This window comes from Macrobrachium rosenbergii, chromosome 40 (genome assembly GCF_040412425.1).
Source record: "Macrobrachium rosenbergii isolate ZJJX-2024 chromosome 40, ASM4041242v1, whole genome shotgun sequence".
Taxonomy (NCBI): domain Eukaryota; kingdom Metazoa; phylum Arthropoda; class Malacostraca; order Decapoda; family Palaemonidae; genus Macrobrachium; species Macrobrachium rosenbergii.
Window position 1 is genome coordinate 16,645,851 of NC_089780.1, and position 15,756 is coordinate 16,661,606.

At 36.5% G+C, this 15,756-nt stretch overlaps 1 protein-coding gene across 1 annotated transcript; it reads left to right on the plus strand.

Moving 5' to 3' along the window:
- Positions 1-10,397: 10,397 nt before the first annotated feature.
- Positions 10,398-15,329, plus strand: LOC136826183 (protein Star-like). Its single transcript, XM_067083238.1, has 6 exons — positions 10,398-10,497; positions 11,139-11,203; positions 11,723-11,878; positions 12,593-12,798; positions 14,017-14,161; positions 14,410-15,329. The coding sequence occupies exons 1-6, from the start codon at positions 10,401-10,403 to the stop codon at positions 14,608-14,610; spliced, it is 870 nt and encodes a 289-aa protein (XP_066939339.1). The 5' UTR covers positions 10,398-10,400; the 3' UTR covers positions 14,611-15,329.
- The last annotated feature ends 427 nt before the right edge of the window (positions 15,330-15,756 follow it).

Consider the following 15,756-nt stretch of genomic DNA (forward strand, 5'->3'; position numbering starts at 1 on the left):
TTTTTTGTTGGTATAATTGTAAATTACCGAAGATGACCCATTGACAGCTTTGGGAGACACTTCTCTTGGGGAATGAAACGCTACCCACAAGTCCATATAGTTGATGTCTGGCATTTCGTACTAGCTAACTAGTGACGTCATGATATACGCACCTGCAACATTGTTAGCTCTTACGATAAGCAAATACAACTGCTGGTTTATAACCGGAGTTTCACGTCCATGGCGTTCCAAGAACACTAATGTTGACTGGAGACCTTTGAAGTACGCCCTCCCAAGCCTCTCGTCTGCTCTTGGCTTCTGTTTGCATTAGGATGATCTCCCTCTTATTAAACTCAGAATCTGAAGCTTCCGCGTACTCGACCATGTTGCCTACATCAACGAGGTCGATCTGAGCTGCATGTGAAAGAAGCCCCGTGGTAAAAACGTCCTCCAGTTTCAAATAAGGTACGTCAGGGATGTATTCTATCATAACCTTCAGTGCTTCTCTGCCAAAGACGTATAAAGAGGGAAGACGTCCTCTGGATACTCAAACTGCAAAGAGTGAAGGTGTATACATACATATTTATATAGATGTAGATATATATGATGCAGTGGCTAGTCTCATACCGCTAGGAAAAGTAGGACTGAATCCAAAAGTCTGACATTCGTTTCAATATAAACAAGTTTTTCAATTTAGTGAACCTACTTTCAGCTTGTATCTGCATTCGAGAGCTATAAGAAGAAAAACTTAACCATCTTGTTTACTTCCATAGTACACAAGTGTTTTTGTTGCCGTTTTATTGTACAATGCCAAAATGCTGTTGGAAATATATTAATGAAGGGAATGTGCTTGATCACTGATCTCTACAATGTTCTAGGGTTAAAATCTATGAGAAAAATATTTTTGAAGAGGGAGGTTTGTTGAGCAATAAGAGAAGTTAATGAGACTGAAAGATGATTAAACAAAACGCGAACATTAAACACCGTAAATTCAATTTGATGTGATTTAAGTGAAAAACAAAAATGACCAACTCTCTCTGCATTACCTAGGGACACCTCTCTCAAATACTGAGGTCTTACCCAAGAAACTCCCCACTTCGTGTAACGCAGAGGAACAGCACGTCTGTAACGACCATAGACGTAAAATGTTGCACTGTCTTGTGGGTATTGACTTGGCCCCGCGTCTGATTTCGGTAGACCATTCTGTAAAATAATTAATATACAGGATTATAGCCTTAGCAACGTGTCTGTACAACCATCTACGTACTTAACGTTATGGTCTTTTAGTAGGTGCATCTTTTATCTCTACACATTCCTAGATATCTTTTTTTGTTGTACAGTAATACAGATCTTCACATTATATGGATATAACTGGTGTAAGCTGGTTCAGCAACAGGTGGGTTATGAGGTGGGGGTTTGGGGTACAGTCCTCTCGCCTGATTGTCAACTCGGTGAAGAATTCACTCACTTCTGCCTTTGGCCAGGCATAAAGGTAGCGAAACTCCGCGCTTTTATGTGGCTCCCGGTGCTTTTTTCAGGTTGCGCTATCTCTGTCAGAATGTTGTTTCATTTCTTTAGCCTTAGTCAACTAGAAGGCAATATTAGCACCTTCCTGCCAACTGGGTCCCATTTGTTTAGCATACCAAGCGTACCGAGCTCGGAGTTTCAGCTGTCCCTGTTCCGGGTGGTATTGTCGGTTTCAGGTATTGTGGTTAGGAGTCTGACAGACTTCATTTATATACCCAGAGAACACTTATAGGCTCTTGGGTTTTAGTTAACAAAGCAGTCCCAATGGATGTCTGCTCTCTCTTTTCCTATAGACCCTCCCTAGTTATTGATAATCACACTCGTGTTCGTCTGACGGTGCGTTCTCTCTGTCGTCTTTCTAGAAAGGGAGCTGGGGAGGGTGGTTAGGGGAGAGAGCTTGTCAGGTTACTGGAAACGAAATCGCGTTGTGAGTTTCTATATAAAAGATAAACGGTTGTAGCCTTGTAGGGGCAAAACGCCATTTTTAAGGTAAATTACTTTTTTCCCAAGATTTAAGTCTGTTATAATTCTACCTCTAACCACCCCTGTATTCATTCCCGTTTTTCAAGAGGAGAAAAAAATGCTATTCACGATTTCACGTTTGTTTTTATAAGACCAAAAGACTTACGGTACTTTTATTATTTTCTTCATCATACAGAAAGAATTGTGTTAAAACTTACCCGGACATCTGGCGGATTCCTCAAAGCATACTTGAAGTAATCGCTCACAACGAACGGGTCCATCATGACGCCATCGTCTATTTTTGCAATGAAAGGTGCTTGGGGACAGTGTGATGCCGCCCAGGTCATCAAAGCCACGGACTTGTATGTCATCGTAGACTTTTTTTGTTTTGTATATAGGGAAATGTACGGGATTACTATTCACTGAGATAATGAGTGGTTGAAGTGTGTGTGTATATATATATATATATATATATATATATATATATATGTGTGTGTGTGTGTGTGTGTGTGTGTGTGTGTGTGTGACAGGAGAGTCCTTCATACATCCCAAATTGAAATCTTTACCCAAAAGCTTAGGTTTTTGAAATTTAAATCTCCCTCGAAATTAACTTACTCATAGAGATCGATGTAGTTATATTGAATGACATCGCTGTATTTATCGTGTTCCCCATCGATAGCTTCTTGAAGATTCCTGTCTGTCGTCAACCTGACGATAAATACACACTATATATATATATATAAGAAATATTTCATCATACTCAATTATATATATATATATATATATATATATATATATATATATATATATATATATATATATATATTATATAGTATATATATCTATATATACATATGGACATTTGTCAAAATTCATTTTCTGTCAGAACAAAATGTTTTATTGAGAAATTTAGGTGTAAATAAAATAAAGGTAGGGTGAGAGAATAATTGAGTTACAGATAAAGTAAAAAAAAAAAAAGACAGGTGGTGTGTACAAAAGACAAAGTTTTGAATTGTGTATGGGAGGAATTGAACCATCTCTAATTAATGGGAGTGAAGTGTGGACTCAGTGGTTGATCGTGATTCAGCAGTAAAGTATGATTGTGAAAGTGTGTTACGTTGTTCAACTCTTAAGAGTTACCTCCCGGTCGGAGACCGTCTTATTAGAGGATATTTTGACTCGACTTGCCGTATCTGAGTGTATGGGTAAAGTCTTGGGTTTCCCCACGTCCTTCGTATGTATTCCCTTCGCTGGAGATTGGCTACAGATGAAACCACGATGGCCAGGATGAAAGGATCCGTCGAATTGCACACATTCTGGCTGTCTAGGCTATGGCGCCATCTGACTTTCTCGGCTATGAAGTTGATTTTGGCGACATTTTTGCTTATCCCCTCAAGCCGGTAGATGAACCTAGGAGTACGGATTATATATTGCCATCATTATTGTTTTGCTTTGCATAGCAAACATTATCGAACCACGTAACACTTTATACCATAACAACTCTTAACAAAACTTACTTGAAACGATCAGGGTCCAAATATGGCGGAAAATGCTCTAGGCTCGTCGACTCCGCAACTGTGGCGACCTCTTGCGGTAGATCTTTAAATTTAACCGTTTTGCTTTTCTTGTTCCAATTTTCTGGGCCGTTAATTTCCCTCTTGGTTATAGTTTTGTGCCGAACGGGAGATTTCGCAGAATCGGTGATGTGATTTCTACGTTTCTGGTGAATTTCATCAGGAATATCTTTTCTCGTAAGTTGGTCGTTACTTGGAACCGTTGACTCTGCAGTCCCATGGCGGTCATGTATGGCCTTTTCTGATACGAAAATATATCTGGAAAAGAGCAACATACACATGAAACGAGTCTGTAGTAAACAGTGAATGAAACTAAGTGCCTTTAAAAGCTGTAACCTTTCAGCTTCCATGTAAGTATATACTGAGATGATGTTGCTCGCCTAATTGCCCAGCGCCAAACCTGCTATTCTTATAGCGGTCACCGACGATAATCAACACTCGTCCCTACTCTTATTTTGCAGTGTTGCAGGAAAATAATATCGTTCGCTACACCAACTTGTAAAGTGTGAAACATTATCTCAGACGCTTACCTTACCTGAGGAGTTGTGCCTGCAGTCACCAAGAGAGAAATAACAGCCATTGACAGGACACTGATGAAAAGATAAATTCTTCCGAAGGCGGTTTGTAAGTCTACACGTCTTCTTTTCGTTATCTTCTCACACAAGTAAAAGCGGCTCTTCCGGCGAATAATAATGATTTCATTCCGAAACAATGCATCTTTTCTAATCTGGAAAGTTCTACCAAAGTGCATTCAAGTCAAGAATATGCTTCAGATTAAATTTAGACTTGAATAAAGGGGTTGGCCGTTTAGTAGGCCTAAAAAACGACGTATGTTATTCGATGGGGAAGCTATAATACCACTACTGAATAGTGTAGCTTATACGCTGTAACAGCTACGAAGCTTAATCACCAGAACTTCTCGGAGAGCAATTACTCCACCTGCCACAAGAGGCGAAATGGTAGTGGACTGTAATATTACGAGGAAATCTGAGAGCAAAATCGAAGTCATGGAGGAAAATGCAGTTGACTTTCACCAGCCACGTCACAGGTTAGTAAACAAATATACTGTAGATACATATTTCATACCTTTTACTTGAAAGAAAACTAGTGAAATTTATTTCAAAAATACCTGGTGTCAGAAATATGTATAACACTGAGATTTTTAAGACTGAAGTCTCGTAGGGGGCTAGTGACCATAATTGGGAACAAGATGCAAAACTTGTAAGAGGAGGAGAATAAAAACATTTCCTCTGGATAGAGAGCTTTCGGAAAATTTAGAAAGACTTTCAGTATACGAATTTATTGTGTAAATCGAAGGGCTGGGCTAGATTTGTTTCTTGAAATTGAATGTTCAGCCGAAAATGACACCTAGAATTTTAGAAGGGCTGCATGTAGTTGAGCGTTATCAATGAAAATATCGGGTTGTGGGGATTCACTGGTCTATCCTATCAACAGCTCTACACACAGATGAGACTGGTGCCAATAGAATATCAACCTGGTTACGTTTAGGACAAACAAAATGTGTTGAGTGAATAAAGCGCCCATTAACTCGTTATTGGCATACCTTAAAGATGAATTGCATAAACTTGATTTGCCATTAACAATTAGCCAGGTTATAGAATTAATAAGATTATGTATATGGGATTCTAAATTTATTTTCAACGGGGAATTTTGTAATACATTTGGTATGGCAATGGGAAACCCACTTTCGCCTCTTCTTTCAAATTTATATATGGCATTTTTTGAACGCTGTTACATTCCCTAGATTTTCCTTTTCCCTGTAACATAGTAACGTTATGCTGATGATATTTTAGCCATCCTGCCCAAAGATTTGGATGTAAAAAACACATTGGCTCAACTAAATGATCAAGTCCCTTCTATTAAATTTACACAAGAGTAAGAGAAAGATGAATGATACCTTTTTTGGACATTTACATTAAAAGGGAATGTTTTAATTGTAAACTTAGTATTGATATGAAAAAGACAATTTGACATATGTACGCTATTATTCAGGGCATTATGTAAACATCAAAATTTCAGTTTTTTTTCATCAATGTTTCTTCGAGCCTTGCAGATATTCAGTCCTGAATTTTTAGATCAAGAATTCAAAAACATCAGAAAAATAGGAAGAGAATTATGCTATCCAACGCACATCATTGATATTTGTTACAATAAAGCTGTAAAGATCTTCTTTGAAAAATCGGAAAGAAAAAAAAAAGAAGTGCCCTCAAACACCCTTTGTTCGCCACATTTTATCGGATTCGAAGTGGTAAAACCTTTTTTAAAATTTTTTTAATACAAATGTATCCACACAATAATAATAAAAAATTGCCCATGACTTTATGGACACCCTGTAAGTGTGATACATACATATATATATATATATATATATATATATATATATATATATATATATATATATATATATATATATATATATATATGTGTGTGTGTGTAATAATGTGTGCATGAGTGTGTGTGTATGTATGATATGTATGTATGCATATCTATCTATATATATTACTATCTATATATGTGTGTGGTGTAATAATAACCACAATGTCCTCTTAACTTCTCGAATTCTTCGCACTTTTTTTGGATATGTAGTGACAGGCATATCCAAAAAAGCGCGAAGAATTCGAGAAGTTAAGAGGGCATTGTGGCTATTACAATTACATATGTATCGGGTAAAAGTGACCAGTAGATTCTACATATATTGTGTGCGCGCGCTTGCGTACACACACTTAATATAGAATCATCTGAATATAAGAAAATTGAGAGAGAGAGAGTAAGATTTATTCGTTCACATTAATTACGGGCTTCTCATAGAAAGACGGCGGGATTCTGAACGTCCGGAGTAATACCGGCTTGCCCGTGGGTACCATACCACACAAGAAGATAGAACGGGTTGCATTGTAAAGTAGTTAAACTTCATCATTATTCCATTTCATTTCTAATCGTGTCTTACTATCTTTCATTATTTTTAATTTGGAAATGCAGTTGTTTTTAATTTGGAAATGCAATTATTTTTAATTTGGAAATGTAAGAGTACTAGAATCCAGGGTTTTCATAATGTTGTCACAACCTTCGTCTTTTCCTCGTCACGTTGCAGACACTTTTTCCTTATGACGTGGTCTTGCAAGCGCGGGGGGCGGGGCCGGTGTTTAAAGTAAATAACGTTCCTATTGCCTAATTCGTCTTGTTTTAAGGTTTTTCCGGCGTCAATTTAAAGAATTCCAGTATTAGTTTTAGAAATAAAAAAAAAAGAAACGCACTCTTGACAATAATGGAAGTATCTAACTGAAGTGCTGTTGAAGCTGTTGTAAACAGTATGCATTTAATAATAATAAATGATAACTCTTGAGAATAAGGAAAGATGGCGTTAGACTCTCGCTCATATATAAAGTGGAAAGTACACCAGGTCTTCTTTCTCTGCAGGAAACTTACCCGAAAAATAATTAGCCTAGAACTCGCTTTCATCCTGTGTGCTAAAATTAAGACCGTTAATGTCGCGGATTTTTCAGAATGTATCCGTGAAAGACCGCTACTCGGTTTCAAGATAAAAGCGAGGAGGAGGCACAAACGAAAGGTAAAGTAATTTGTTTATTTTAGAAGAAGAATGATTCATAACGGGTGCTTATCTTCTGTTTAGTCGGAGTACGTAACTTCTCTCCTCTCTCTGTAGGAAGGGTTGGTCCCAGGAGAGCATTCATGGAGCGTTGCCTGCTTGAAATTTCAGGGGATACTATACTCTGTGCCGTTTGGGGCTGATTTAGAAAACGATTGTCACTTGGTTATGCACAACGAGGCAGGAAAGAAATATTTAATTTCATTTTCCAAAAATGTGTGCTGTCAAGCCAAGGCCAATGTTGCCAACCGTGGGTAATATAATTACCCTACCCATATGGTAATTCAGCCTCAAATCCAGGTCTGTAGGGTAATGTCAGGAAATCTGAGAAAAATGTAGGGTAATTTCAAGATGTTTGCCTTCTATTTTATTTTATCTTATATTTTTTATTAATTTGTGTGCAAAAGATATATAGCAAAAAAATTATTCCTGGTTTTTTTTTTTTTTTTTTTTTTTTTTTGGTGTGCCAAAGCAAACGCTGCAACCAAAGCTCTGGATCTAACTCGTATGAATCATGTATTTCGGATTTTCGATGTATTTAATCGTTCTAAGGTGGTGAGGCGCCAAGGCGTTTAGTTTTCATCCAGTCGCTCGCCTCGTAAAAGCGATTTGTGTGCACTTCAACTTTGTCAACATTTAGACCTAACTTACTGAATTTGTGGAAGTGCGATGGATGCAGGTCCTTCCACGCCTACGAAGAAAAGGCAGTATCGGAATGAACTTTCGAAGGGAGAAAAGGACAAGCCCAGGAAACGAAATTTTAGGGACGAATGGCTGTAGGTAAGAATTTTGAGATGTCACAGATTCTTCCCTACCACGACTTGTGTATTAGTGATGCGGAAAATAGGCTAACCAAAGGAAATTTTGAGCTTTTAGGCCTATAAATTCGGTTGACGAGGAGACGAAACTTAACAGTGAATTTTGGGTTTCCTAGCCAGTGTTAAAAATTTTGATGTGCTTATTTTTAAAAATTTAGTAGTTTTAGCAAAATTAGCTTTCACCTTTCCTTACACAAATGCTGAAACGGAAAGAATTTTTTTCTTTTTAACTGATACAAAAAAAATAATAATAATAAATGAAATGGGACCAGAGTTACTGAGTGTCATTTTGGTTCCTAAATCAGCAATGAAGGGTCCGGGGGAAGACTAGAATTAAAAAGAACATATCGACCTACACAATGTTTCAATGTATGGACTTAAAAATGTAGATGATAAATAAAAAGTAACCAACGAACAAATTTATTAATATTTATATCCTAAGACCAGGCGTAGGGTAATGACAGGGAAAGTAGGGCCATTTCAGCCCAGGTGGGGTAAGGAGCTCCGACCGTTGGCAACACTGAGCCAAGCACCGGGACACTCTCGGCCTATTAATCCTGGTAAAAAGAGGGAGTTGGATGGACAGCAAGATGAAAGTTATCCGGAAAGTAAAGGAGATGAGGCGCAAGGTGGAACTGGGACAGTAAGTACCCCCACAGTTGTACCAAGGAGTAATTTTTAGAGAGGCAGGATAGGCCTACTCACCTTGTTCACTTTTGTTTTCTGTACAGCCCTCCACAGGGATAATTCCCTCTCTGGCGGGCCCGTGTTTTCTAGTCAGTATCGTAGCTCCTGCAGAATAGGAGAGTCTTTAGTTCTTTTTTAAATTCGCTTTCTTCATGTATGCTCTTCACTTCAGGCGGTATTTTGTTATATAGTCTTGGTGCGCAGTGTTCAAATGCTCTCTCGCCTGAATTACAATTTGCTCTAGGTTCATTACATCAGGTAAAACTTTTTCTTTTTTGAGTCCCAATATTCCGGCTAAGTTGCCATGGATTTTTGGCGAGCTTTTGTCTACACTAAACATTTTATTGTAATATATTTTCTTGGTTTTCATAATCAAGTTGTTGTACTGATATCTAGTTGTTTTATAGAGTGGCAAATTTTCACTACTTGACTCTTTCGATCTTTTCCATAGATCTTCCATTTTTCTTTTCTTAGCTTCACGTAATTCACTGTTAAACCATTTGGCATTTTCTTTAACTATTATTTGCCTTATTGCTTCTGGACATTTATCGTTGTAGCTTGACGCCAATATACTTTTGCTATAGAATGTAAAACAACTTGCACATACTTGGTCGTCTGTCAAGGAATTCCTCAGATTACACCTGCACTCCTGGCTTGTTTCAATTATTTTCTTTATGCTCTCAACAATAAATTCATCAGCTTTAAAGTTGGTTTTGTTTCTGTAAGCGATAACTTTTTTCAGTGTTTAGCTTTTCCAGATATTTATACTAAATGTAACTAGTTTATGTATTGGAGATATCACGCATTCAGGCTCAACTTGTATGTCGCTCACAATCTCGTTGTTTTTGTTTTGTATCACTAGGTCAATGGTATGGTTCAATAATGACGTCGGTTTTTCACAACATTTACGAGGTCGTGGCTTTCAAGTAACTCTATATGGTTTAACCTTCTGATTTCACATTGATATAGAGAGGAGCTGTTCTAAAGACAATCCCTAACAGACCCTTTCCTCCCGTAGGGGGGTTAGTGCCACCAGTGCACCTCACGTGGTACACTGTAGGCATTACTTGAAGGGTCTTTGCAGCATCCCTTTGACCCCTAGCTGCAACCTCTTTCATTCCTTTTACTGTACCTCCATTCATATTCTCTTTCTTCCATCTGACTTTCCACCTTCTCCAACAATTGTTTCATAGTGCAATTCAGAGGTTTGCCTTCTGTTACACCTTTCACACTTACTGTCAATTTCCTTGTCAGCACTGAATGACTTCATAGGTCCCAGTGCTTGGCCTTTGGCCTAAATTCTATATTCTATTCTGACAAACCCTTTAAACACTTACAGTCATCCAGGAGTTATTGCTGTCTCTAGAGTTACAGTACATTGTAATTAATTGCTGTAAATAAACCTTATGATTTTATATATACAGTATGTATGTTTTTAATCACACCAGATATAAAGCCATTGGCACTTCCCCTGACAAACCATACATTACACCATTGTGTGACACATATTCAATTGAAAATATAGTATAATAGTGTGTAGATTTGTCTTGCTAATTATAAATTCTTAATTTAAGCCTAAATACAGACCATTCAAGAATTTGTAGAATAACAAGTGTCCTGTTGGTATGTCAAATTCAATTTTAGTCTTGGTTTTTGTAGAAGGAACTGAAGCAGACTTAACCATATACTGTTTTCCTTATCGTGTTGTTTTCACTTTACAGAGAGATGCACTCACTGGGACAACATAGGAATGTTGTCTTCTTAGGCATGAGTATCCTGATTTGTTTCTATTTTGTATCAAAAAAAGTCCCAGTCAAGGCAGGTGAGTCATAGCCATCATTGTTTTTGTTGTGCGTGAAAGATATTAGCTTTGCCATCACCCACAATAACACTTCACAATATTTTGCCCTGACATAAGGTATTTGACAAAGATCACAAGATTTGTAAAAGGCACAAGAATTGGATGACCTGTTCACAGAATAGCACCAGGATGGACAAAGGAGTGTAGTTAGATATAAGTATATAATACCTCTCCCTTCTAAAAACTAAAGAAAAAAATAAAAAATTACTGAAACATGCATTGACTGATACCCAACAATAAGGTTATTTTTAAAATTAAGAAAGAGGATTTTGTTCATCAAATAAAAAAAATCAAATTCATACAGTACTGTATATCATATCACAGGTCTGAAGAAAATCATCTCCATAGCTGACCTTTTTAATGTTTAACAAGAATGGTTTTGAATTCCCATAGACCTTATAACTTTAAGTTAAAGTACTGTTATTAGAGTGTGTCAGTACAGTATATGATTTTTTTTATTCTCAAAGACAAGTATTTTTTTTTTAGTAAAATTCCTAATTCCAGTTCATAGCATTGCCTTTGCTTAATTTAGTTTTATATGTATTCATTTAAGTACTAGTCAGTCATGCTGCTTGACTCACCAATGCTGAAATTTGTTCCAGATGAGAAATCTACCAAAAATAATGACTGGCTCCACAACTGTTTTATTCCTGAATATGACTTGGAGGTAAAGTGATTTCCATCATACTTTTCCAACTAGATACTATCATTTAAGGTTTATATTCCAATATGTGCAGAAAAATTATATTTTCCATTAAAAAAGAACTCGTCAGACCATGGTAATAATACTACCTGTACAACTTGAAGATGATAGAGGTAGGCAATGCTGAGAAGTAGTTTCATTTTTAGTGAATTCTAGTGGTGTATGGAGTAATTCAGTAGATTTCATTTGTATAAAAAGCATTATTCTCTGAAGTCTCAAAGAATGATGTTTCATTTGTTTGATGAAGCCTTATGACAAAGTGTAATGAAGTACTTAAATGTAATGAAAGTTCAAAACTAAGGGTGATTTCTGTACCTTGTTAAAATACGGTGTTTGATTAAATAAAATTTACAGGTTCTTTATAATACAAAATAGAAAGGGAAATTACTGTAAATATTTTAAGGTATTTTACAGAGTTGATGAGCATAAATGTATAAATAAGGTAACTGATGCAAATAGCCAACATTATTGTTTCAATTGTAGGGAGCAACTCAGGATGACCCCAGACTCATAGGCTATATCCGCAGAGAACTACTAAAACCTCCTTCCCCACATCCGTATAACCTTCATCATCCTGAAGTGGTTCATTATTCACAGTTCAACCAGTCGCAGTTCGCTAACAAAATACTGAATGGAATGGTGAGTAAATCTCATTCCTTCCCCTGTGTTATGCATGAGACAGAAAAGTTTAATACTCTTGAGGCTTGGATAAGGCCAAGTTTGTTAAGGTGTGCATATTTTTCTCTCTCTGTGATTTATTGTAATTATTACAGAATACGAAGCTGCAGATTTTTATAATACATTAATGCAGTACGCCTGTACTGTACATATAAAATAAAGTTCAACTAAAAGATCATATAGAATACTCTGTCCTTGAATTCCGATTAATTTGCAATGGTTTCTATGGGTGATGTTTATTCGACCAAAGCATTTAATAGTTCAATATCCAGAAGTCAGTGATGTAAATAATTTCTGTGGCAGAACCTGATTACTGTTCATAACTACTATGAACGAAGTTCATAGTAGTTCGTGAATTTTGATATATATTCATTTTACTTCATGAATAAATAGGCCTTAGTTACTTGAATTACCAAAATACCTGTAGCTAATTTGCACTTTTGTCTTTTACATATATCTCAGAGCATTAGAGAATTGTAAAGATAATGACACAATTTTCTTGAATAAATTACTTATGTACTATTATTGTATTTTATATAATGGCTTGTTTCTTGTTCAGTTTAAATGACTTTTGCAGTTTACAGGTGAAAGTGCTCCCTCATGCTATCTCACTAAAATGATTTACTGTATACATTAAAAGTATAAAGTGTTACAATTCCATTAACTTCTATGCAGGAAGATGGATTTTACATTGAGGTTGGCGCATCGGAAGGTGAATTTTTAAGCAACAGCTTATTTTTTGAGAGAAGACTTGGATGGAGAGGACTCCTAATAGAACCGCTAAAGGAAACCTACAAGTTGCTTGAGAAAAAAAACAGAAAGGCATATACCATCAATACTGCTCTGTCAACTACTCCCCACGCTTCTTATGTTAATTTCCAGTGAGTAATGCTTTACGAGTAAGTAGCCTTGCTAATGGCTGGTATTTATGGGACACAAACGTACACAAACTCGTACACAAATTGTTCTAAATTGTTACAGACTTCTTTTCTTGATCTCTGGAAACTTAATGTTCTACAGCATCTCTGTTGCTTACCACCCATACACTCAAGTGAAAAAATACTGTATAGATTTTAAAACTAAATATATTCTTAACTGTTTTTGATATCCCACATGAACGTAGGGTGCAGTCATTGCTGACCTCTCCTCTTTTTCTCGTTCTCAGCCCTTTCATAGCATGCTTTGAGAGCCTTCTTCCTCTCTCCTCTCATGTAACATATCCCATTTTTCTTGTACACTGTTATTGCTGTACGTTTTCTCATTCTTATGGACCCATTTCTTCCTTTATCATGTTTCTTTATACAGAAGTTCTGTTTTGTTCGTAAGTGATGAGTTCTTCAGCTGCTTTCTTCTAATCACTTTATTTTTCCTGGTGGTCCTGGAGCATTTCCGTTTTTCATCTTCCCGAAGATTCTCCTAGCCTGTAAGATTCATCTGTTACACTATTGGTCTGTCAGTCCATTCAACATAATGCTTTAGCTTTATGAGGGGTTAATTATTTAATGGAATATCTTAGGGATAAGGGATACATGAATAGCTCTAATCAACAAATAAATTGGTCAGTTCTGTACATGAAGGCTTCTGTAATTTAACATTGGTAAAACTTTTCAGTGATACTTATACATTGATCTCATTGATATTTGTATGGGGTACTCTAAGAAGAGCCCATGGTGGTATAAAACCATCTCAGTATAACAACAAAATATGTCACTATCCCCAAGGTTTTTTAATGAACTTTGGTTGTAAACCCATATCTACCACATGCAGGGATGGATATTTGATACACATACAAACTTGCTATACAATCCTATGATATTATTTAGCACTTACAATACAGTACTTGAATTTTTATTGGCTACTATATGCTGTAATTTAAAGTTTATGTGAAATAAGCTTGTGGTTTTGGAAGGATTATCTTCAAAAACACTTTATTGAAGAAAACGTCATGCAGAAAACTAGTGTTCCAAAAATTAGGGAAAAATATGAAAGGAGATGGGTTACCAAAGTAACTTATGCACGCTTATAACCACTTTTTTTTTCTCTCCTTATCCATAGGCTTTCATGACCAATACTGAGCACTAAAACTTTTTACTTCGCAGGCCTACAGCTGGCTTGGGGACAGGTAGCCACCTGAGTAACAGTGGCATCATTATGAAGGGTATTCCCTTGTACTCTATTCTTCGAGCCTTGGATGTCAAGGTTGTTGACTTCATGTCTCTGGATATTGAGGCCTTTGAGGTTAAAGTTAGTATATTTATCAGTGCAATGAATTACTCTACCATGAAAATAATGATTCAAATCCCAATATACTGAAAGTTACAACGACAGAATGGCTGTAGACTTTCAATAAGATTTTGAAGGTAAAATGCATTACCAAAAAAATAACGGAAAAAAAGTTTTGCACAGTAAATCAGGGGCCACATAAACGCTGAACTTCACACCGAAGATTTTTCATGTTTCTACTATATTGTAGTGTCGTATTTTTCTTACAGGTACTGAAGACGATTCCGTGGGACAAAGTGACTTTTCGATTGATGTGTATCGAAGTTGCTCATATCCCTGAGGGGGTTGATTATTTAACGGAATATCTTACGGAGAAGGGATATAAGTTTCTGGGTTTAGGATTTGCTGATGCATGGTATGGTTGGCCTGATTTGCTCCCCAAAAACACTTCCTTGCACCACCATGAATAGCTGTAATCAACAAATAAATAGGTCAGTTCTGTACATGAAGGCTTCAGTCATTTAATGTAAGTAAGAACTTTCAGTGATACCTATACATTGATCTTATTGATCAGGCAAAAGCTAATGTGTGTTAAATATCAAAATGTTAGCTCTGATTCACAGTGTACAGTATTTTTTCTTTTTGTTCACTGTAGTTTTTTAGAATGCAAAAATGTTTTAATAGTCTGAACTATTAGTTTTTTACTGTTTTATTTAGAAACTCACGAATACTTAGGTGTCAAGCACACTGTCATATGTAGGCAAGACGACGCCAAACAGGCTGTAGCAAATTCACTGACACCATTGAATGAGTGCATGCTTGCATGCATATGGGTTTCAATTTTTTTTTCTTTGTTTGATTTACTTTTCCGTATTTCAGTACAAGTTTAGTTCGCTTTATGATTATCACATACAGTGTATCATAACAATACACAAGAGAATATTTTATCGCTGTTGATATTTCGTCTCTAACCACTGTGAAAATATTTAATTAAAATGCGAATTTCACATGTAGGCAAGACAAAACCTATGCACACAATTATAATTATCGTTTGGTTTTAAAAAATATAAAAGAATATACCGTAAAAGTATAAATGAGAGTACTGTACCATAAAATATAATGAAAAAGCAAAGGAGTGTGTGTGTATGTGTTACTGTACACGGGCTTAGATACAAACATACCCCACTTATTGTTCTATCTCCCTCTCTCCACATTGCCCCTCCTTTCCCATAGTGCCCAGCCATCCGACCCAGACCCCCCACCTTGGAAACTTCTTGAGGGTTCCCCCCTCCCCCCAAAACCCTTTCTCAGTCTGAGTGCCAGTAGTGCTACCAGCATTTTTGTGGGGCTGTGCAGCATTGGCAACCGAAATTTATATATACTGTATATATCATACATCTCTGGGACCTTAGTCCAGGTGTGTCAGGTAATGTCGAGTGTCAAATAGTGACGACACTGTCAGTAACTCGGGTTATTACCAAGTGACATACATTTAGAAATACGAAAGTGCTCAATTTGTGATAAAATGTTTGGGCTAAGACAGTATTTTTTAGATTTCGAACGGCTTTTGTAACATTAAAATAAATATTTGCTTAAGAAAATGTTTTAGTCCTCCT

What these genes read in the sequence shown, in the direction of transcription:
- LOC136826183 (XM_067083238.1), top strand. Translation starts at nt 10,401, where the DNA reads ATGCACTCACTGGGACAACATAGGAATGTTGTCTTCTTAGGCATGAGT. An exon ending in ACAAAATACTGAATGGAATG is followed by an intron (nt 11,879 to 12,592) that starts GTGAGTAAATCT and finishes ACTTCTATGCAG; the next exon opens with GAAGATGGATTTTACATTGA. An exon ending in TTGAGGCCTTTGAGGTTAAA is followed by an intron (nt 14,162 to 14,409) that starts GTTAGTATATTT and finishes TTTTTCTTACAG; the next exon opens with GTACTGAAGACGATTCCGTG.